The 24,362-nt window shown below is 35.4% G+C and overlaps 1 protein-coding gene across 1 annotated transcript in view; it reads left to right on the top strand.

Moving 5' to 3' along the window:
* The window catches only part of LOC126978654 (chondroitin sulfate proteoglycan 4), a 93,256-nt gene that overhangs the window by 57,047 nt on the left and 11,847 nt on the right, over positions 1 to 24,362 (top strand). Inside the window, exons 7-20 of the mRNA XM_050827639.1 lie at positions 5,265 to 5,420; positions 6,349 to 6,573; positions 7,278 to 7,565; positions 8,355 to 8,552; positions 12,574 to 12,680; positions 14,651 to 14,786; positions 17,218 to 17,393; positions 18,090 to 18,249; positions 18,327 to 19,532; positions 20,322 to 20,503; positions 21,246 to 21,399; positions 22,323 to 22,814; positions 23,274 to 23,469; positions 23,872 to 24,027. Of these exons, the coding sequence (XP_050683596.1) occupies positions 5,265 to 5,420; positions 6,349 to 6,573; positions 7,278 to 7,565; positions 8,355 to 8,552; positions 12,574 to 12,680; positions 14,651 to 14,786; positions 17,218 to 17,393; positions 18,090 to 18,249; positions 18,327 to 19,532; positions 20,322 to 20,503; positions 21,246 to 21,399; positions 22,323 to 22,814; positions 23,274 to 23,469; positions 23,872 to 24,027 (3,832 nt within the window). The remainder of the gene's footprint in view (positions 1 to 5,264; positions 5,421 to 6,348; positions 6,574 to 7,277; positions 7,566 to 8,354; positions 8,553 to 12,573; positions 12,681 to 14,650; positions 14,787 to 17,217; positions 17,394 to 18,089; positions 18,250 to 18,326; positions 19,533 to 20,321; positions 20,504 to 21,245; positions 21,400 to 22,322; positions 22,815 to 23,273; positions 23,470 to 23,871; positions 24,028 to 24,362) is intronic.

The following is a 24,362-nucleotide window of genomic DNA, read 5'->3' as shown; positions in this document are numbered from 1 at the left end:
CTTATTCGCTTTTAACAGGAACGCTTGGATGAATCATGTTGCGATTAACATTAAGTATTTTGTTACGTCAGTGGTGATACGTACGTGCGCCATCGCGGAAATAATAAAGGAAGCTTCCTTCACCTTAAAATGTCGAGCTCTGATGAATACTCGATTTTTGAAAAATGGGGTAAAATGGTAAAACCAGTAACGAAGTTAAAAACGGTAACTCAATAATATAGCTATATTCTGTATAATGACGAAGACAAGTATGTCAAGTTCATTTTTATACGACCCTGAATCGGGCAGAGCTCTATGACGAAAGTAAACTCTTGTGCAAACAGAGCTTTATGATGTTAAAATCATGCATCAGCGATGCTCAATTAATGCAGGTATTCAAGTGATTTTGAAACTGCCTTATAATGCGATCTGTATGCCCAGTCCCGGATTTAAACGAAGCTTTTTTCGGTGTTTAAAAGGCTTCATGAATATTAGACATTTTTACAGTTCCTTACGCAAAAGGTAGCCAACATGAACTGTTTTTCAAATACTCCGATGTCCGTCTGTTTCCGTGTATTGTCCGCCAGATTTATCTCATAAACTGCAATAGCTAGACAGCTGAAATTTTGATATTCTAGTGTTGATATCCTTTATCAAAGACATTTAAGGATTTTTTAAATTAGACCGACACTACAATCTGTTGCTATGAAGTCTGCGGCAACCAATTTTTGCTGGGGATATGGGCGTGGCGTCCATGACTATCGAATTTAACCAATCACATCGATACCCGCCAAAAGCGGTATGACGCGTCAATGAATGCCTGAATATTATACGACTTAAGTTCTATCATAATTTTACTTTAGCAGCAACTGTCGTGATTTGGGAACATTATACAGAATAACATACGATTTAATATTTATATTTATTATTAAGTATACTATGTACAATTGTACCCACCGGTGATAGGTAATGTAATAGTGAGCTTTGATTTGAATTGTTCGACTGTTCGATTTTTACAGCGAAGCGGATCAATTAGGCATTTTTGTAGCATTTCGTCTCGCGTTGCCACACTGTGTCTGAATGCAGACTGAACGCGCATCAAACGTAATTTTTTTAGTAAAATGCGCGGTTCAAGAGGTATGCTTAGCGGCCGAGTTATTGTTGGTAGGGGATCCATCGCGCTCATTACATAGATGACGAGCCGCCGATCAAAATGATAAGGGGCGAAGGAAAGAAACTATTGGCAAATATTTGCAGTCGGATTGTTGTATTATAAATTTAATGTAATAGACTACGATCCGAAAAATTCACGCAAATCTGTACCGAAGAGACAACTTGCTTTTTAATACTTGAATGTCATTAATCCTGTTATAAGTTTCGGGAGAGTTTGTTGAACGTTGCAGCGTGGGCGAAATGGCTTTTTCCGAAGGTTTTATTTTAAACACAATACATTACATAGTGGAGTCATTAAGTCCAAGCTTTTGCTATGATTTTTGACGGCGTGGATTATAGCGATGGGGACGAGATATATGTAGACCTAGCGAGTGATGAATGAGCGAAATTAAGAGAAGACACGTGTTTAAGCCACTTTAAATTTGAGCTATAATGATTATATTGCTCGCCATTAAAAGAACAAAGTAAATTTCAATGAATTGATTAGTGTACAGTCACTGATACCACCACTGTTTAATGGAAATGTTCAATTTGGGCTAAAAGTAATTTATTAATTTCTAAAAGGTAGCAATGCCCCTGTGAGTCGTCTTATATTGCAGGTGAATGTAGGCGGCGGTGATTACATAAAATCGGCTGGCCCGTATGCTCGTACTCGTCCCCATTTGTACCCTCTTCCATTAAATTATAACAAGAACTGTGAAAAAAAAAATTGACTTAAAGACCGGCTATGCCTTCCTATATTGACTAAGATGTGTGGTCGACTACCAATTTTAAACAAAGATTAAGTAACGAAGATAGATTATCCGCAAGTCGTTCCATTTTAAAAAAAGTCAATATTTTGAAGTACGAAAGACCCCTGTGACGTAGTTGGGCCCTGTGTCCCTATATCCTTATTTTTTAAGTTTATTTGTCGACCACAACGACGCGCGCTTCAGGTTTCGTATGGTAAAAATTATAAGATATTTCGACCGAAGCGATAATTGAGTGATCTTATAATTTTGTACTTTGGAATAAAACAAGCACTTCATACTACGGACAGCTTTCCACGACATTTTAGTGAAAACTGCATTCACATCGGTTTAGAAATTCTGAGCGTATACAAACGCACAATCAAAAATTCTGCTTACGTGTTTCGTGTAGTTTTTTGAAAAACATTTACTATAAAAACACGAAACGCGATTTTATTACGTGTTAGTGAAATGTGAAACAGTTGGGATAAACTAGTGATATATTCCGGCACTGAACTTCACTATAACCTCATTTTATGCTTGCTTATGTTCGAAATGTTCTCGTCGCTCTATTGTATTTCCTACATGCGCGGCATTTCACTGAATTTGTTTTGCATCTGCGAATTAATTTTATGCAGGTAATTTATTTTGTATGTGTCTTTCTAGAAAATATTTACAGCGATGGAGGTTGGTAGCGGAATAAAGTTGTGTCAGAGGTCTTGTTATTAACATTCAATTTAGCAAGTTACTTTGAACACGTAATGATAAAATTAAATTTATCAAACTTTATTACTATCATTAATAATGTTCCTTATGAACATAATTATAACATTTTTTTTGTATCCACCAGAAAGCAACGTCCGCATCGTAATAAAAATTCGGGGAAAGTTTATATCAATAGTGAAGGTTCGTGTCCAATGTGCTTTTATTTGTATTTTAGGCTGTGACGCGATTCAACCATTGCGAGTGTTTTAATTAAAATGCCGTGTATTGAGGTTTATTCACGCTACACGATGTTATTTTGCGTCCGAATGGTTTCAAAATATTTTTCACTGAGGTGTTTAAAATTAAAACCGTGTTTATTTTTGAAATAGAGAGGCGTAAACGTTTATTATTGTTTACTAAAAACTTTACACATCAATTTAGAGGTGAAATTTCTAGTGCAAATTTGATATAAACTATTAAGCCGTTTTCAGTCGTTCTCAAGTTTCTAAAGTGTGAATATGTTGCGGCACGATTACTTAACGCTTACTTACGTCTTACTTCACTTTAACAAACATATACTGTCTTGGTTATGATGGCATACATTTTCTTGTTTAATGTGTTGCTTTCTAGAATCAGTATGAGGGGAAACTTTCATTAATTGTTGTCGAAAGTTTGAGAGCTGCCTCACTGGGTAGTCGCACTTTACAAAGAAACTTTTCAGCTACTAATTGGGTCTTCAACTCAGAGAGCACCACGATTCGTTTAGCAGTGCAGTGAAAGTTATGGGTCTATTGTACTCGTATTTAATTTTCTCTCCATCTTGATCCCAGCGAGTGAATGAATAATTCCTGTGTGATTTCCATTAGCTGCGAAAGATAAAGTTGATCTGAAGTATAATGCTTTTGCGATATGTTTGCTAGTTTAGAGAGAATTAAAGTTTACTTAAATTAATATTGAAGTTCTGTTTTGTATGCGTTTATTATTACTTAATATCGACTCAAAGCCTGGGAGTAAACTCCAATGAGGGCGTCATAGGCCAGTGTGTATGGTAGAAGAAGAGTAAAAGCTTTTTTAATATAGGAGAGTCTTATGACAGAGTCTTAGAAAGTAGCGGGCCCTTGTCACTTGCAATTTCGCAGTCTAGCAGTAAAGCCTCTCCCCAGATACCCATTCCTCTTGATGGCAGTGGTCCTGAAAGAGTAATTACCCCGGGAAGATACGTTCTCCTAATTCCGTGCATCCAGATAGATACCTTTATAAAAATATGCTGAACTAATTTATATAGGTGTTTTAAATTGGCGGGCATCTTTCCAGTCATCCGTCCGGATCGCGTCAGTTCCCTGCGTTGTCAAAAATCCGCCCTTGATAGCTTTTAGCCAGCATAGAATTACATCCTGGCCCGGCCCTAACGGCAGAAGAGAAGGCCGGTCTTCTGAGCACTCATTCCAAGTTGACTCTTTGCAACTTTGAAAATGTTACCTCTGACTATCACGGGGTGTTATGCGTTAGATAGAAAGTTGTTATTTACTGAAGAGGGCCGTATGGCTTTGATTTTTACGCTATCGCCTTTACTTTTCTTGGAAGTCCCATGGAAGTCGGCCATTCTATCTCCAAAAAATGAAACAGCTACAATCCGGTTTAATACAGTACTATTTCTATAAGTGTTTTTCCGTCTAAACTGTCAGGTTTTAGCATTCCTAGAGAATCACCACTAGACCAATGACTGACAGTACGGGTTTTGATATAGTCCATAGGATGGTAATAGTCTAGTAAGCTTTACATAGAAATGGGTGATAGAGCTTCTATAGAAACTTCCCTCAAATTATGGGGCTCTTGCCCTGCACAATGCTTGACTTGACTTGGGTACCTTCAAAATTAATATGTATATACCTACTTAAAAGGCTGACAACACTTCTGTGATATATCTGGGACCGCAATAGAGTGCAGGTGGCGGTGATCACTTAACTATCACTTATTTAATAAATTGTATATTTGTCTTGAGTGACGGCCGCCTGAACCGCTGCCGCTTCAAACTTAATATTTCCAGCGATAAATCGATTTTTGGAAATTTCTCCACCACGAGGCTAAAAAAGGGTTAAATGAATATCGATATGTAGGTTAAATATAATCCACGTCGTTTTCAAAGTAAACGTCAATGTATGACATTTGATATACTTCTACTTCAGTAGAAAGTTATTTCTACTTGTAATATTTTTTTGAAGATTATTACAATAAGAGGTTCTTTTTTATGAAAATAAGGGACGAGACGAGCAGGACGTTCAGCTGATGGTAAGTGATTCGCCCTGTCTATTACAATGCAGTGCCGCTCAGGATCAACTGCGCTCGTTACCGTTATCAAGTCTCATTTGCCCAGTAATTTTTCAAGCTACGGCGCCCTTCAGGCCGAAATAGTAATGCTTACACATTACTGCTTCACGGCAGAAATAGGCGCCGTTGTGGTACCTTCCCATAATCTAGACGGCATAGAGGTGTCTTCAAACTGACACTGTTGACTTAGAAGACCTCGTCTTTGTGGTAGCTCATGTCAATTATCAATCTGGCGTAATGATGGGTTTAAATAAATGTGTCGCATTGTTCTGCACATCTCACCTGTATCTGCCCATAAGTATAACATATTAAGTGATGCAGTGATCAAGCCGTTGTTTCTCCTCGTTTTAGCTATCGATTGACAACATTGCGATGAGCACACGTATTGAGAGCGGCGGCACGCGATACTTAGATCTGTCCGACACTTTCTATCTCGGTGGCATCGAGAACAACAAACGGCAGCGAGCGTTCGCTAAAGGAGTTAAAGCAGCCGACTCCAGCATTATGGTAAGTAACACCTCGTTTCATTTAAAATGCAGAAATATTCTAAAGTATTTGTAAATTTCACGATTATAATATCAAGAAGACCTTAACCTTTTTTTACGAAAGGCGCTTTTATGTACAAAGTTGAACACAACAATAGTGTACGTACACAACTTCTCATTTTATACGTCATTGCTATATATGTATTTATTTACAATCACTTACAATAATACACACAAATATAAAAAGTAGAACTAAATGTAGTGTTTACTTACAAATAAACACAGCGTGCACAGAAATAATGAATTTTAGGTAATAATATATAGAATAAGTTAAGAATTAAACAGTTTTTTTTAATTAATAAATGAGTAGGTTTTATTTTCTAATATATAATATATATATTTTCCAATTATAACATTATTTAAAATTTTACATAAACATGGGACTGGGGAATTGGTAGACTTTGTAAACGTTATATCTATACTAATATTATAAAGCAGAAGATCTTTTTTGTTTGTTTTTTTTTTCCGCACTATTCTTTCGATCTTCTACCTGTTATATTAAAATTATTATATTATACATACAACAGCCTTGCTTCATGAAAAATATAGTATTTGCTTATATAATTTATACGTCTAGATCTAGCCTCTTGCTGTTAAGCAACGCATGACAACAGTCCACGTTTACTACTTTAGTGTGTATGGCAGCTATGTATTACACTCGCGATACGTCAGTCACTTTGTTTTAATGTGCGTGTGTTACTGAAAATAGTGGCTAACAGTTTGCCGGTTTTTTCGATGTGTTCATAGCTGTCACAGACTATCTAGACGTACAAATAATTTAAAAGTATTTGCGATATTAATTGAGCCAGCCTTAAGTATTGATTACATAACAGATGGCTTTTACATTAAAAATAAAATAAGATTACATTTTACTTCCCTTTTATCGCTAGGGTTGTATCAAGCCAATCGAAGTGGATGATAAGATATTTGGACTGCCGAACGCGGTAGTGACATGCGGGGTGACTCCCAAATGTGTCTGGTGGTACCCCTGCCACTCAAGCGTCAGTCCGCCGTGCCAACCGAAAGCGACTTGCGAGCAACACGGCGTTGACCATTTCACCTGCAAATGCGACAGTGATCTCTGTATCAACCCTGACTATGCTGAGAAATATAAGGTAACTCTGTGACCATATTATAATATCAATGTTCCGTGAACCGTAGGAAATGGACTCTTGCCTGCTCTTCTCATGGGATAAGAGGGCAAACAAGATTGTGGCTTACCTGATAGTGATAACAGCATTGTTTAAAATAGATCATTTGGCTTTGCGTAGAGACGTCGCTACATTGTGTGTCTTATACCGCATTTTTCACCTGATTCCTGCCGCCGAAGTCCACATTCGCACGACACGCCTAAATTAGGATAACTGTATCGTCATTTGGATGTCTGGCGTTCCGCTACAGTGCGGTTTTCAAGGAACTTTGTTCCACGTACAACAAAACTGTGGAATGAACTTCCTTGTGTGGTATTTCCGGGACGATAAGACATGACACCTTCAAAAAAACCGCACATTACTAACGTCTTTTACTAAAAGACCAACAATGCTCCTGTGATTCCTCTGGACTGGCAAGAGACTGTGGGCGGAGGTGATTATTAACATCAGGGGAGCTGTACGCTCGTTTGTCATTTGTGATCATTGGTACTAAGTAAGAAACATGTCCGGAATTCTAAATATAGCCTCAAATCATCAATCAAAGTCGACTAAATACCATTACCATTAAATGTTTTCAGTAATCATCGAACATACATACATGTCGAATTTTAAGCCACAAATTACTGTCAACTTAAACAATCAGTTATTTTATTGTTGTCCACCCGCAGGTATTTTCAAAATCCAGCAGCGAATTAGAACTGGTCGCTTTATACCCGCTGACAGTGCAAGAGGGAGGTGTTTCTGTTATAACAACACAGAATATTGACGTTATATTAGACCATCACAAGTACGGCGTGAGACCTTCTGGCGTGCTGCTGCACGTGGCGAAGAAACCTCAGTACGGCAGGATCGCTGTAGACCTCACGTCGCTGAGAATCTCCCCGCAGTACACCAATTACGTGGATGGTGAGAAGTCCAAGCAATTCTTCACCTTGATGGACCTATCAAGGGATAAGGTACGATATCAGGCACTATTCTGTCAAATTCATTTAATTTTTCACTTCTGCCGTGTGTTATTAAGCATTTTACTGAATACTTGAAATTAATTAAGATAAAATACATGTTATCGCCATCGTTATACATTTTAAAAATCCATCAACTCTAATAAAAACCCAATTGAACGACAAAATAAAAATTAACCTTCTTTTCAAACTTATAATTATAAAACTCTGTTCAGATTATTATTATCATAGTAACGACATCTAGTAATGAGCAGTCATAACACGAGAAATTCGACGGCGACTAGAACTATGGGTTCTAGACCAAGTTTCACTGTTATCTATAAAGTTTCATAGCCTCGACATAGATGTCGCTGTGTCTTATTTGTTTACAGTGTTAATGATAAATATTTAAAATTCACAAAATTACCGTCATTTATATATTAGACGTTGTTCTACTCTATTTCACTACACATACCTACTACAGTTTCAATGAGGTTTAAATACTATGGAAAACTCAACTGGCATATATCAAACTGATTTCTTATATTTATACATTATATTATGAAAAGTGGACCAGTAAAATATGTAATAAGTATATGTATAAGTTAAAAAAGGAAGTAAGAATCATCAAAAAAAAACTAACTTGTAACGCACGCGTATATTCCACCACGCGGCCACGTGCAAAGCCATTTAAGCTACTAACTAGCTAATGTTTACTGGTACGCAGACACCTTTCTAAAACCGTATATCATATTAAAACGCGCTTATAACCTTATTAAATAAATGATCGCTCACTGCTTACAGGTTCGGTACGTTCACGACGGTTCGGAGAATCACCAAGATGCCATCGTCCTCGAAATGGAGCTTATTCCAGAGACAAAGTTCACTCTACCGAGCTACCTGCAGGGGCGCAATACGTTCGTGCTACACGTCAACGTGACACCTGTCAACGACCCGCCCGTGCTGAATTTAATGTCGGGAAAAGTGCTCCGATTGACTCAGGTATTTAATTTAATCAACGAATGAAGAATATCATCAAAGTTTAGTTTCTAACTTCAGTATGCATTAAAGACAAAGTAATTAGATAGAAAATTGTAAAACGTGATAACGTCTTAGGAGAACACTGATGAAAAATTGCATACTTTTAACTGAGTTAATTGATGATTGAATTTTTCAATAAATTTACATTTATTTGTTGATTCAAATATTTTTTCCTTAAACCAAACCACACTTTAGGTCGATCGTGCCTCTCTATCGCTTGTTCATCGCTCTCGCTTGCACGTCCGGCTCACGCGGAATGTGACAATAAGTTGTACCTTTTCGTACGTGAAGCCGGCGTTCATCGATTTTTAGGACGTTATCATGTCAAAAATGGATATGAGGCTTAGTTTCCGTAATATTGACTTGTCGAGCTAGGCTAGAATTATTTTACCCTATTTACGCGTTAATTTCTCCACGATCGTATCCACCAAATGGAAGACCCTAAACTCGTCTTGTGCGGACAATTGGTCAGTATATATACGACTAAAATGTAAACTTTCCCGTATCGAAGTCCTTGGCATTGTCGACAGGATATATTATATATATATTTAATTCAAAAACCGTAAAATCGTGAGCTGATTTTTAACCTGTTTATGATGTTATGTTTTCTTTATATTTCAGATTAATCCATCTGCTTCAATTAATTTGTATGAGTTGCTTTTAAGTAGTTGCATGTTTTGTATCGCACGAGCCACCGATATTAGTGCTAAGTGAGTATATTTGTCTAACTAAACATTTTCGGTGTTATTACAAAAAAAATAATTTAAACATGGCTTAGACGTGTGTTTTGTTAAACAGTTACCTAACTATAACAACGTCAGTGACCTTACAATAATCACGTCTAAAATGGAGAATCGAAAAATCTTTTTGTATTACAAAACAGTGTTTAGCTTGTGTTTAACTAAAACGTCGATAAGCACAACATAAACTGAAGTGTACAGAAACAATTACAGGAACGGAACGCAATTTTTGTTAGCAGTCATCTGTCTGTAGCATCATATAGTATAAATGTTCCATATGAATATAATCTATCCGTTAGACACACCTTAGACATGCTTCGGCTCGTGTTTAAATATAAGCAATGTCTAAATATTGTTTAACGCTAAACAACAGAAACACAGATTTGTAATAGAACTTAAATAAAACAAGTGTTAAACCCAGATTTTTTTTTGTAATAACACAGTTTATATTATTTCTTTATTTTATTTTAACACTTAGTGACGATAGTGCTATTTTGTACCGAATATATAAATGAATACACATATAACACAATAACACCAAATAAATATATGGAGACAAGTCAACTAAGTGATAAACGCCGCCTACACTTAACCTGTTCTTATTCGTTTTTTTTTATCTATTACCTACAATATGCATGCAATTTTATAGTTGTTGTGCAAATTAACTTTTAAAGTAACATTTAAAATATCGATAAAATCAGTTTGAATGCCGCTACATTTTGGATAACTTCAAAAGCCACGTGATAGTTTACTTTATTTAATTGAAAAGAAAGTAGGTATTTCTGAAGCAAATTCCAAAAACTTTGTTAAAAGTAAACTCGATAAATTATTTTTCTTATGCCATAAGAATGCTAATTTGCACTAGCTTATGACTAAAACTACTACAGTTATATCACTCCAGAGATACAAACAATAGTGGATCATATGCTAAGGGAGTAAAGAGCTGTATAACGTCATGGGCCTGATAGCCAATCGTGAGCGTAGTGAAGCGACGGATTCAAGCCGTCAAAGCCTAAGACAGACTTTATTCTAGAGGCCGATACACTACATTTCGAAACGGCTACAAAACGTCAAAATTTGTGAGGAAGGGATTGCTAGCTGTGATTAGTTTAATTAAGTTTCGAGGTTCGATTTCGTTTTACAATCAACCAGAATGTATTCACCATTACGTGCTATGAGAGATCAAAGATAAAATAAAAAAGGAGAAACGTAGACACGCAAGAAGAATTTATTTGATAATTTGTAGTAGATATTTTAATAATGTTTAACTTTCAGATATTTAATTTTTTTTGGTAGTAGATAATAATTAATAAACTTAACGACATTTTAACGTCAACGCAACGTGAAAATTTGAAACGTGACGAGGAAACATTCGCTGCATTTCTTGCAAACAAATTTTCTCGACTCTCTTGTCTTTCAGTATTATTTAAAATAAGATCGATATCATGATCCTGTTTTGCTTTGAAAACAGTACTTCAAACGGGTTACTCAAATATGGTGCAAGCAGGTGCATTGTATACAAAAAATACGACAAAATTAAAACATATTTTCAAACCCAAATTTTTGGATTATTTACTCAGTTTTTTAGTCAGAGTTGTGGTTGTCTTTAAAGCACCAACTTTTGCCTCTCCCGCGTTAGCGCGACAAAAATATTGATTTAGGAATCTTAAAACAGAGAAGGCTTTAAAAAAATCTCTTATATGATATAATGATAGCTTGTTAGATATTCGACATCAGATCAAAAAAAAATCGAAACACCGTATGCTCTAATAGACCAGTGCTGAAGGCCTTTTAAAATGATAAGTGAACAAAAAAATGGTAAGATGAAACCCATTGGAAAAGGAAGAGAATATAACAAAAATGAAAGGAAAGTCGGGAAGTGGAAAAGGAGGGTGTTTCAGGGTAAAAAATGGTTAATATCGATTTTATTAAAAACCGTTGGATCGAAAGTTCCGCGACACTGGTACTATGGTCTATACTACTCAAATTCAAATCGTTTTGATAGGAAATAAAGTCTTGCTTTACTTTGACATTACGTGGAATATAATTGGACACTATCGAGCATGGGGTGTGAAATATCTTTTTTTTTTTTCTCTCAAACACTACAACACTACTTGCAGTATGACTTTTGGTCCCGATAAATCCGATAAACGTGGCTTTAGACGTCATGTTTATCAATCGATCAATAGTGATGCGTTTCGAAAAGTTGACTTGCTCATAAAAGAGTGACTTAATAAGAAAATAATTTATATAACGTTGTCAAAAATTTCACGCATGATGTGTTATAACAGTTGTTAGTATTAAAAAATTACAAACGCATGAAATAAACATTAAGTTTTAAATCGTACCTGTGAAGCGTAAACGAATTAAATGAATACACGATACTTACCAAGGTGTATTGCATGTGCAAATTAATTCTTTATTTCACATTCATAAAAGTACATGAAAGGAATTCTTAAAATAAAAAGTAAACATTTGAGTTTGGTGATTAGTTAAGTGTTAAGTGTTTAATATTTCATTTGTTACTCCATTTAATAAACGTAATGGAAATTTATGTGATTTACTAAATAATACGACGGTTTCAACCAGTGTGTGTTGCCAGTGATGACTTACGGTACGCAGACGTGGTCGCTAACTATGGGCCTTATGAGAAAGCTCATGGTCGCTCAGAGGGCAATGGAGAGGGCTATGCTCGGGAGTTTCCCTGCGTGATCGAATCAAAAATAAAGAGACGCGTAGGAGAACCTAAGTTACCGATATAGTCCAAATGATTGCGAAACTGAAGTGGCAGTGGGCAGGGCACATAGTTCGGTGGCCGTTGGGGCAGTAAAGTCCTCGAATGGCGACCAGGCAAATCAGACCAGATAGGCCCCCCTCAAGATGGATCGACAAACTGGTCGAGATCGCCGGAATATGTTGGTTGAGGGACCGATCGTCGTGGAAATCTTTTGGGAGGCCTTTTGTCCAGCTGTGGACGTCTTGCGGCTGATGATGATTAACTAAATAATATAATATATAGCACCTTAATGTCTCAAGGTCATGTGTGCAGTATGCTAAGTTACTGCTTAACAGCGTATTGGGTTTCAGATCGTTTCGTTACTTAGTCCCCTAAGAAATTATCGCACACTGATACTTACTTCATGGCCGTTTCATTGGTACATCGAAACCATCTTGCACTCCGCCCATAAACGCAGGAAAAGGTCTGGAGATTGTATATTCTAAAAATAATATAAATATTCCAGGGAACGCGTAAAGTGATAACTTCAGCTATTCTTAAAGTGGAGGATCCAGATACGTCGCCGGCTGACTTGCTCTACACTGTTATACACGGAAAGGGTGAGGCAAATAGGTAAGTAACATAATACCTGTCGGCGTTAAGCCAGGGTTTCCTTGAATTGTCCATCGTGAAGAAATACAACACTAAGAATTTCTCAGTTTATTGAAGCACAACTGCTAGTATAGATATGAAACATCTTTACATAAAACAATCGCTTTTATAGCTTCTACAATAGATGAAACAGAGTAGATACAACTTCTTTTAAAACACAAATAAAATTAGTTATTGTAAAATAATTCGTAAATACAGCTCAATAAATGTTTTGGTGAATTTATATAACTTCAAATGATTTATATAATAGTTTGTTCATTTAATTTGAACAAACATTACGAAGTAAGAAAATGGCGCTGCAAGCAAGTTTCGAAATACATTTAAGAAAGACTTATTGCATAAAATAATAAAGTTTGATACAGAATAACAATATCAATTCTAATACAAATTAATTTGAACATTGACACATTCAATTAAGTATTTAAACAATAAATGAAACATCAAACATCTTCAAAACATTCAAACAGTCAAAACAGTGTCTATTAAATTAGTTAGACCTTAATAAATAACAGTTTTATGTTTACAAATAGCTATTTGTATTTAAATCTTATATATTTCAGATATATCTATAATAATATATTCATTTTAACGATAAACTAAAACATAAATATCAATAGTTGCAAACAATTGACGGTAGGTGGCGATTTGCGCCCATATACCATTACCTTGTAAAACTATATTAGGTTGACTTTGTTAACTAACTACTACTACTATTCTTCGTATATGATACAGGATCGTTGAGTGGGACCAGGCCATCGTCGTGAAACTATTATAGATATCAAAACACTTTTATGTATAAGTAAAATGACATCAATAACTTTTTAAAAATTATACGTGAAGTATCCAAATTTTATTTCAATCACTCTCATACATTTAGTTTGAAATTATTAGAGTTAGATTAGATTAAAAAAATATTGATGTTATTTTACTGATTATGTAAAGTACTTTCGATATCAGTTTAAGGTTTTCTGATACCTGTAATAGTTACGAAATCGCCTGGTCATACATAACGATTACATCCTGTATATGAGAAAGATAATATATACATTACACACATTTTACATATATGGCCTTTTCAAACGACCTTTAAAATACTTTCTTTAACTGTACGAGTATTGTAGTGCATCGTATATATTTTTTCGTTCCTTATTTTTATGTCAGTCATCAAAAGACTAGCACAATGCTAGGTTCTCAAACCTGCATATTATAGTAACACCGATGGTTTTAACTCCCTTCACAGACAGCTGTATTTGTGAAAAGTCGTAATTCAACCTTCCTACTTCAACTATATTTTAACAGTAACGAATTTATTATCACACATTAATACGTAAAATTATAATAAACGGACAAACAATGTACACATCTCACTACATAACGGGCAAACACACTACGATTCAAATTTTGTAAAACAATGATTATTTAATATACTTTAGGTAATTTAAAAATTTAAAAATAGTGTTTACGTCTTCTACTTTTTCATAACTTAGGTACCACTCAACATCTCGAGAATTCAATCTTGTTGTAAATTAGTTTTTGGAAACCTGTGAAACAGTTGACCTAGTTTGAATCCGCGCTGGCTCAACTTATCTTTGAAGCTTTTTATCGATTACAATTTGTATTTAACGATACATACCCAAATGTTTTTAAATGTGTTTGTTGTTTGCGTCACTTTACATATATTGTAGTTGAAATGATTTGTAAAACGATGAAGCTGTAAATGTTGATTTAAAAGAGTGGCACTGAGTTTCTTGCCACTTCTTCTCAATAAAGCTCAACCTTCTGCGAAGGTGCGGTAAATGTAAAAATAATAGAAAAATTTAAATTTATAAGTGTAATTTCCTTGAACTACATGAATAAAGTGATTTTGATTTGGTTTGAATTGGAACTCCTATTTCAATACTTACATTTAAAACATTTATTTTCTCATACAGTGGTCACATAGAATTGTCTGGGCAACCAGTGGACACATTCACGCAGCAAGATATAGACGCTGGCCTTGTAAGCTTCGTGCATGGCTCTCCTACCGACAAACAGCTAAACAAGACATCGCTGCGACTTACTCTGCAGGTTTGACGTTGCTGAATATTTTTCTAGCTAGCATTTTTGAGGCCAATTCGGCTTTTTCTTTCAAGAAAGGATATAACTAAACATCGCTTGATATGGCGACTCCAAGTATGTCTTTACAGACTGTGGCAGTAACTGTGGTAGGTAAGGATATTACCAGTGGGAGGCTCCTATGCACAGGATGCCGGCTAGATTATGGGTACCACAACGGCGCCTATTGCCGTGAAGCAGTAATATGTAAACATTACTGTGTTTTAGTCTGAAGGGCGCCGTAGCTAGTGAAATTACTGGGCAAATGAGACTTAACATCTTATGTCTCAAGGTGACGAGCGCAATTGTAGTGCCGCTCAGAATTTTTGGGCTTTTCAAGAATCCTTAGCAGCACTGCATTGTAATGGGCGTATCAATTACCATCATCTGAACGTCCTGCTCGTATTGTCCCGTATTTTCATAAAAAAAGTGTCCTCAAATCGATGATATACAACAAGGGAACCTCTTTTAAATAAACAATAAATAAATAAATTCTTTATTGATAAAAAAACAGGCAAAAGGACAGCTATGATAAAAACATTGAATCATGGATTTATGTTTGATGGCAGTAATGTTTTTCAGCCATCTCCTCATCCCTAGGATGTTGAATGGGAGTGGATGATAATGGGTCTTTTTTATTTTATTAAATGTTATATTTAAACAAAGAGTGTTGTTATTACTCATGTAAGTGTATGTGCGTTATGTCCACATTCAGATAAATCACTTAGAGAAAGGAATTGAAAGCAAGGAAAGCTAAACGGTATTTTTTTTATAGCACCCGATACTCGTTTCATTTTTTTTGCATTTATCCTATGAACCTGTTCTTGAAAAGGTTGAGCCAGGCTTAACACGGCCCTATAATAATGTAAAGGTACATATTAATACGAAATACTTTTACGGCCTTACATATATAATTGGTATAAAGTTATAACTTAGCAAAAACCAAGAAAATTCAAAATGTTTACAAATAGACATTTTGCTTACGATTGGTTTATTCGGACGTATAGCGTTTCCCACGTTTATTTGCAAGGCAGCTTGTCGTTCGGAAAACTTCTTAATTATCATTGTATTGACAGAGTTGTCAACGATATTGTAAACATTTTGCATATTCTTTGTTTATGCTTAATTATAACTTTATACCAATTTTATTTGTAAGGCCGTCTATGTTTTAATCCCGATGTTTTCTCGGAAAATCCACAGCGTCTAGTTAACTACGCCTTTCAGGTTATTACATTAAAGTTAAACAAACAAACAGTAGAATGGAGCACCTGAAATTTTTCCCTCAACTCTGAATATAATTTGATACAGATAATTTGGTTGTTTATATTTATATAGTTTCTTGGCTAGTTATGAAATTATATATGTATATTGTAATATGTTATGCGTTATCTGCGTATATCACTGTGTCACATATATCATCAATGACAAAATAATTCTTGTAATATTAAGCAGATTTCGAATTTAGACTGCATTTTCAGCGTAGTTTTATTTTTTATAATTTTCATATTTGGATTTTGTGCTATCTTCCCACTAACATACAGCCAGTTATTGTCTGTTTCATACAATGATCGGATTAAGGGTTTCAAATTACTAAAGATATCTACAGTTTATCTTACAATATCACCAATATTCTAAATTCAAAATTACTAAAACATATTCATAGGAATTAAAATAATGTTTATGAAGAACTAGCTGACCCGGCAAACGTTTTTTTTGCCATATAAATTGTATTGATCTTTTCCTTGCTAGTTGATAAGAGATGGCGCTAGTTGTATTCATTAGTAACAATCACACTCCTTTTATATTTTGTATAATTCACGCTATTTTTTTATAAATTATAGCCTTTTTGTTATTCTGGTGTGTAAGCTATATTATTGTAAAGTTTCATCAAAATCTATTCAGTAGATTTTGCGTTAAAGAAGTTCAAACATACATCCAGACATACAAACTTTCACATTTATAATATTAAGTAGGATATCCTTACCTCTTTTCGAATCTTGGATCATTTGTACGTCTAGATAGACTATGACAGCTGTGAAAACGACGAGAAAAATTGAGCTTAGAATTAACCTCTATTTTGAGCAATGTACACACACTGAAGTATAATAACCTTTTAAAACTTTCGTGAGTCATTATTAAATTATTTATTAATACGGCTTTACTCATGTTTTTGTCGGTGTCGGTGCCGACTATTTCGGGCTATTTGGACCCCTGATGAAGGACCTCCGAATGGCCCGAAACTAGTCGCCACCGACACCTTCAAAAACGTGAGTAAAGCCGTATTAATAAATAATATAATAAACCTGGACCGCTTCTATCGGTTATTAACAGCAAGTGACTATCTAGATTCTAGACGTATAAATTTCGAAGAATTTTTAAATTTTTGACGAAAATGTATTTTTAGGTATCAGACGGCATAGAGACTAGCACTCCGGGTGTGCTGCGTATATCAGTGATGCCACTGCAGATGCGTCTGGTCAATAACACGGGACTGCAGTTAGTTCACAATTCGTACGCATTAATCACTGCAGAGAATCTGACATTCGCGACCAATGCGGAAGAAACTAGCGTGCATGTCAAGTAAGTAAACAAAAGTATAATACAATGTATGACTAGTACTTAATTAGGCTATATAGAATACGAATAGGATAATAAGAGAAGTATTAATAAGTAAAAATATTTTTTGGTTTTAAAAATACGGACGTAATAGTGTTTTAATAAAGATACATAAAAAAAATACTCTTATTTTAATCATGTGTATGTTAAATATGTGGTCCCGTGCATGTATGCACCCGATTGACCTTTAACAAAGAGATGGCGACAATCTGTGAGTCGCATTACATCTGCCCTTGATAACAATACTTCATGACGATTCCCACCTCTCTGTAAACAGCGTAGTAGTAATCGAAAAGAAATGCTATGTTAGTGTTTGTAGTGTACAATGCAAAATTTAATGTCAGCATTTGCGCATTCATTTCACACGCCTTAACTACCACTTCTATTAATTGGATGCACTTGTCTGTAGATTATTAAAACTCCCAACAGTTTTAAAATAAACGTTATAATTAAACATCATTCTTGTGTACGATCAAATCAAATTAATCCATATATTTTTTAAATAAGAGTTAATGCGCGTTAGTCCTCAAATCCACTTGATGGAAATCAACAAAGAACTCGAAGATATAACATGCGTTATATGCGTTGAACACACCCAGACTATATAACGTTCGGGAAAAAAAGATAAATATTTAAAAATACTTGATGGATATATTTCAGATATGACATCGTGAAACCGCCGCAGTTTGGTGTTGTCGAACGTCTCAGAGTTTTGGATGGCACCTGGCAGACCGTAGACTCATTTACCAGCGAGATGGTCGCGTTTGGTCGCGTACGCTATATGCATCTACTGGGAACTCCGACGCATGACGAATTCAAGGTACAAAATATATTAACAGCACTCTCCACATTTAGTTTTTACAATATATATTACCTATCTTAATTTAATTTTTTCAGTTCAAAGCCTCTGTGGGGTCGATCCGAACGAACACTTTATACGATTTTCGCTTAACATTTATAAAACTAGAACTGTATCAAACCACGAACGAGGAACTTTTACTGAATAATACTAGAGAAGCCTTCATCTCTTCCAAGCACCTGAAGTTCCAAACGAGACCGCTTATGCAGACCGCGGATAAGATAACGTTCACTATTCTGAAAGCGCCTAAGTACGGAATACTCCATTTGTCCTCCGGCAAAAACCATTTACAAGTCCCTGATACATTTACTCAACAGGATATCAATACAGACCAACTGTGGTACAGATTACACCGAAGAGCCTACTCTCATATACAAGATGAGTTCACTTTTGTTGCTAGCGCTGCTGAATGCGAAAACATTACTGGTGTTATGACAATACGTCACGCTCCGGGGCCGGCTTTATTGGAACATCCATCTGGAAGGTTCCATACGACCTTAGAGCGGTTACAAGTCACAGAAGGTTCTAGAATGGTTATTCCGGCGACTCATCTCAATTTTCAAACGGACGATGTGACTAATCTCGTTTTCAATATCACTCATCTGCCAAAACACGGCAAAATCGAGGTGATAGGGGATAGTTTGAAAGTCGTACGGGAAAATACAACGTATTTCACACTGCAAGAGTTGAATTTCGATCATGTTTATTATGCACACGATGATTCAGAAAGCAAACATGATTCTTTCCATTTCATGGCCCTCAGTCCGGAGCCGGAAGACTTTCAGTACGTTGGAGTTTTCCACATTGACATAATTCTCAAAAACGACAATAGCCCACTCCGGGCTAGTGAATATGTATTCCACATCGTACACGGCGGAGCAAGACTTATCACTTCACGTGATTTAAGTTACTCCGACGCAGATTTAGATACGAAACCTTCTGATATAGTGTACACAGTGCAGAGATTTATCAAAGACCCACCCAACGGCGGTATATATAGAGCTGATAACCCTTCAGAGCAAATAGCACAGTTCACACAAGACGATATTAATAAGAATCTAGTGTTGTTTAAACATCAAGGAAAAGAATATGGGAAATTGTCTTTCTGGGTATCGGATGGGTTGTTCGATGTGAATGGCAATTTGGAAGTGCAAGCGTCGCCTCCATTTATAAGGATGATTCCCACTAACGGGTCCATAGTTCAAGTTGGGATGGGAGTTATTATTACGAGTAAGGAAATGCAGGTTAGTTGTTTTCATGTATATTTAGAAATCGTTTGAGACACAGTTGACTGTGTGTGTGTGTTTGTGTGTACATTCTCCTGCAACAACAGATGAATAACAAGAGCGTAGCCGCTCTTTTATAAAAGTGTACGTCCCTTTCTTGTCGATACCCATTTCGTATCGTTCTGGAAACATCACGCAAGGGAGATTTTTTAGTTGTACGTGAAAAGGAGTTGCTTGAAAACAGCACTAGAGGAACGCGGTTCCGCTGCAGAAATCAGGTCTTAAATTAATTATTAATTGATGTTAAACTTCTTTAATGAAATGAAAGGGCTGAGCGAGCAACATAAGGGTAAAATGCGACCTAAACTGTCCGCATCCCCCAGACAATTAAAGATGGCATTGTTGTATTCGATTGCCATCTTGCAACCCTATATCGGTTTGGTGGATGGAACAGAATAATATAAACATCGTGATACAAAAATTGTTGTAGATCGTAGAAGGGCGAAAATTTAAATTTGTATTTATTTTTCAATGCTGAATCATAATAAATTAAAAATAAAAAAAAAATGTCAAAGAATTTAAAATAAAATGGGGACACATTTAGGGGGATGAAAATAGATAGTAGCCGATTCTCAGACCTACTGAATATGCATATAAAATTTGGTAAAACTCAGTAAAGCCGTTTCGGAGGAGTAAGGTAACTAACATTGTGACACGAAAATTTACATGTAATATATATATATGGATGTAGAAATAAAAATGCTTTCTATTATTTGAATTTTATTCAATTCAATTGATATTTTGTAGGTTGACACAAATATGAATTGTCTAGAAGAAGATATCCGTTACGAAGTAATACAGGAACCCAAGCACGGGTTCATTGAAGTGGGAGAGGGCATTGGTGATGTTACATTCACACAGTTGGATATCGTAGCTGGTAGAGTTTCATATAGGCACCGGGATCCTAACACATCAAATGATGCAATTAGGTAATCTATTTATATAAAACATAATGTATCTGTGTGTATGTTCACTATTACTATGGCTCATGATAAAAAAATCAAAACAGTTTTTTTGTTTGTTTTTGTAAAACATTTATTCAGTTCAGGTTTCCTTCAAACAGTGTCAGTTGACACACTACTGAGGAGAGAAGTGTGCTAACTTTTTTGTTGACTATAAGCTCACTTTTGCCGTTCCGCTATCAGACTGTGAACGATACGTTTATAAAAAGTCATTGATGTCTACAAACAACAACGACGAGCGAAGAACTGTTTTTCAACGCCTTCGGTGAACCTAATTAAAATGTGCTATTTCATTCATTAGCTTACTTTACCTGTTATATGTGTATCCGGCATTATATAAATCAAATCAAAAATATTTTATTTCGTAGGTAAATTGCATGTAATATGTCATTTTCTCATATAGCTCGTTCGGAAGCCAGTATTCCTTACAGAAGGACGGGCAAGAAAGGTTGATCTTTCAATACAGAATGTTATTACAAAGTACTAATTTTCAATTAAATTTACAAATAATTTCAATTACATCATATGCAAATTGATGCAACAAAAATACTCTGACATCAATTATTAAATGCCTGACACGAATAAATCAAAAAATGTTAATTATTAAGTAAGTACATAGTTATAGTTACTGACTTACATAGTACATACATATAGTACTATTGTACTATATGTAAAAAATACCCAGATTACAGATACTCTTCTTTTACAGATTCAAGGTGATGTGCTTGGAGGCTTGGGGCGAGGGAATATACCCCATAAGAATATATCCCTCCAGCTATTGGGAACCCTTGAAAGTGACGACTAACAAACCGCTGTTCGTCGAGGAATCAACGAGCGTCAATATTACCAAGGACGTTCTCGAGGTATTTTCATTAATATCACTATAACAGCCAATGCTTCAAGAGTATGTAACACCGAGTAAATATTACCACATACTGTGAACAATTCATTCATTTTGAGAAGAGACACTAATCGGTCAATACTATCTAAGATACTCTTGAAAACAAGCTATTTATTTAATTTTTTTTGTCTAAAGTTTAAGAGCTATTAACATACACAGAACGTATGGATTCTCGAATTCTCTCTTAAAATTTAACGGCCTTACAAATAAACTTGGTATAGCTGAGAATAAACCAGGAACATGACTTACATTTTTTGAAATTTTACTTTTGATTTATGATAATGAGTAATGAGAGTATAACCTCATACCATGTTTATTGTGAGGATGTAAGAGTTTTTTTTTAGAACAACATATAGGTAACCGACTGATGTAGTCTTAAACATATGAAAATATATTTTTATGTTAGTTAAAAAAAAATGTAATGATTGTAGCAAAACTTCTACTATTCCTGTGCTTATGCAAAAGAGCAGCGAAATAGGTTCATTAGTGCTTTATATAAATTATAGAGTATTCTTATGTATTTATTTTGAGAACATAAATTACTTATTTATCATCAGGTGACCTGTGTAACTCAACCATTCTCCGATTTTATCTAAAAAAGTTGCATAATTCGTCCCACTTTCGGTTGCAAGTTAAATTCTTAGTGATGACCTCGGGCTCCCATATGTTGCTGGAAAATTTATAAGTTCATCATCCAAGCATATTCATTATATGTTTGCACCTAACACAATGTTAAAGCTCGAACATTATCCCGTTTGACCTGTGTTCTTTCTATTCTTTCCCTAAGTTTAAACCACTCCCATATTTTGACAAACAAATTATAAAAGAAATATAACAATCGGTCAAACTGCCATAGATTATTTTTAATTGGTTCAATCGTTTCAGATAATGCACCCGCAAATTGAGCCTTCAAATATCGTGTACCAGGTTACAGAAGGGCCGTATTTCGGATGGTTAGAAATATCTACAGTGCCAGGCATAATCGAAGTCGAGAACTACGAAGAGCCTGTATTAACCAAAATGTTCGACCAATCAATTATAAACTCGAACAAACTGATCTACGTTCAATCGGGAGTTAATCGTACCAAAGACAAAATCAAAATGGATGTCACCAATGGCATTGTTTGGTTGACATCTGTGGAGCTAACTGTTATTATAATACCGGAGCATTACTACGTCACGGCGCTGAATGTGACTGTACTTGAAGGTGAATCTACAAGCTTAAAGCAGGATTTGTTTCAAATTGCGACTGAGTATTATAGAGGGAAGGTAGTTTTATATAAATTGATTCGGAAGCCGAAGTTCGGGAAGGTACTCATGGGCGAACAGGAGTTAACTGTACTACCGGTATTGAAGCTTAACTCAGGAAATATACAGGTGTGTAATTGTGTCCATAACTAAGAAATTGAAGATGCATGCTGTTGTATTATAAAATCAAAGATCCATTTTTAATAGTAACTGAAGTAGTATTTTTTACATTAAAATTTAGGTTAGCGCCCATTACAAAGATTTCAGTCACTTTTGTCATACCCATTATGATAACAACAGAAAATGTTACAAGAACCATACAATTGTCTTAGCAACAGAGTAATAATGATATTATCATCAGCCGGAAAACGTCCACTGCTGGACAAAGGCCTCCCCAAAGATTTCCACGACGATCGGTCCTGCGCTGCCCTCATCCAACGTATTCCAGCGATCTTGACCAGATCGTCGGTCCATCTTGTGGGGGGCCTACGAACACTGCGTCTTCCAGTACGATATGAACAACTATATTTTACAATACATGCAAACGCTTCATAATGAATATTAATTATGTTTTCCATTCTGTATTAGTACGTTCATGATGGTTCCGAGGAGACTTTAGACGGAATGGAATTAGTCGCTGTGTCTGAGAACGGGAAGGAAAGTGAGCCGTTTAGTGTGACGATCAACATTGCAGCTGTCAACGATGAGCCCCCCATCGTGGCTGCCAATACTGGTCTATGTGTGTGGGAGGGGGGAACATTTATATTCACCCGGAATGAACTCTGTAAGTAGTTTGATTGCATTGCACGATTTACCACCATTTCAGAAATACGCTTTATGAGAAGTAGCAAACTATTTATTGCCATTCTTTCAAATACATTTTTACAGTTGCAATATTTTACAAAATATCTTTGATGCAAACGGATGAATACTACGTTTCGACTTTCTTGAGTAAGCTTAAACCAAAGTAATAAAATTAATAACTTCAAAATAGTTATTGAGTAGGAACAATAAATGCATCAATCTAGACATCCTAAATAAAAAAAGTTCCATTAAACTTTATCTGATGTTGATAACAAACTACAGTTTACAAATTTTAAAATACGACACAGAATAGACGAGAAATCTGAAATCATTCCTGTTACATTTTTCACCGGTATTCTATTAATTCTTTGATTATTTTCAGATGTGAACGACATAGACACGCCATCCGAAAATGTGATAATTCGAATCGTGGATATAGTTTCAGGGTATATTGCTATGAAAGATAATCTAGAATCTCCCGTAAACCACTTCACTCAAGCAGATATAGACCAAAGCAGGGTCGCTTTCGTGCATACAAGTATGTTTATTATTATTTTATAGGAAGTCTAGATTATACAGCTGATAAATGGATCGACGAATGGACTTTACAAGTCAAATAAATAAATTGAGATCAAAATGTTATAATTTAGTCGAGTAGACAACCATATACATATACATATATATATATATTGAATGAGTTTTTGAACACTACCACCGCTTGGGAAAGAAATGGCGCTCTGAGAATAAACGGCGCTAGAAACGTTCCTAGCTTTCTTTTTTCGCTCTCTTTTTAATATTATTATATTAAAAAGATATTGTACTGTGATTGTTATTACTATAAAATAATCATAACCTAGTCCCAGGGTGTCCGAT

Source organism: Leptidea sinapis, chromosome Z (genome assembly GCF_905404315.1).
Source record: "Leptidea sinapis chromosome Z, ilLepSina1.1, whole genome shotgun sequence".
Lineage (NCBI taxonomy): Eukaryota > Metazoa > Arthropoda > Insecta > Lepidoptera > Pieridae > Leptidea > Leptidea sinapis.
Note: the sequence above shows the minus strand (reverse complement) of the source record. Positions and strands in the feature narration are given on the sequence as shown.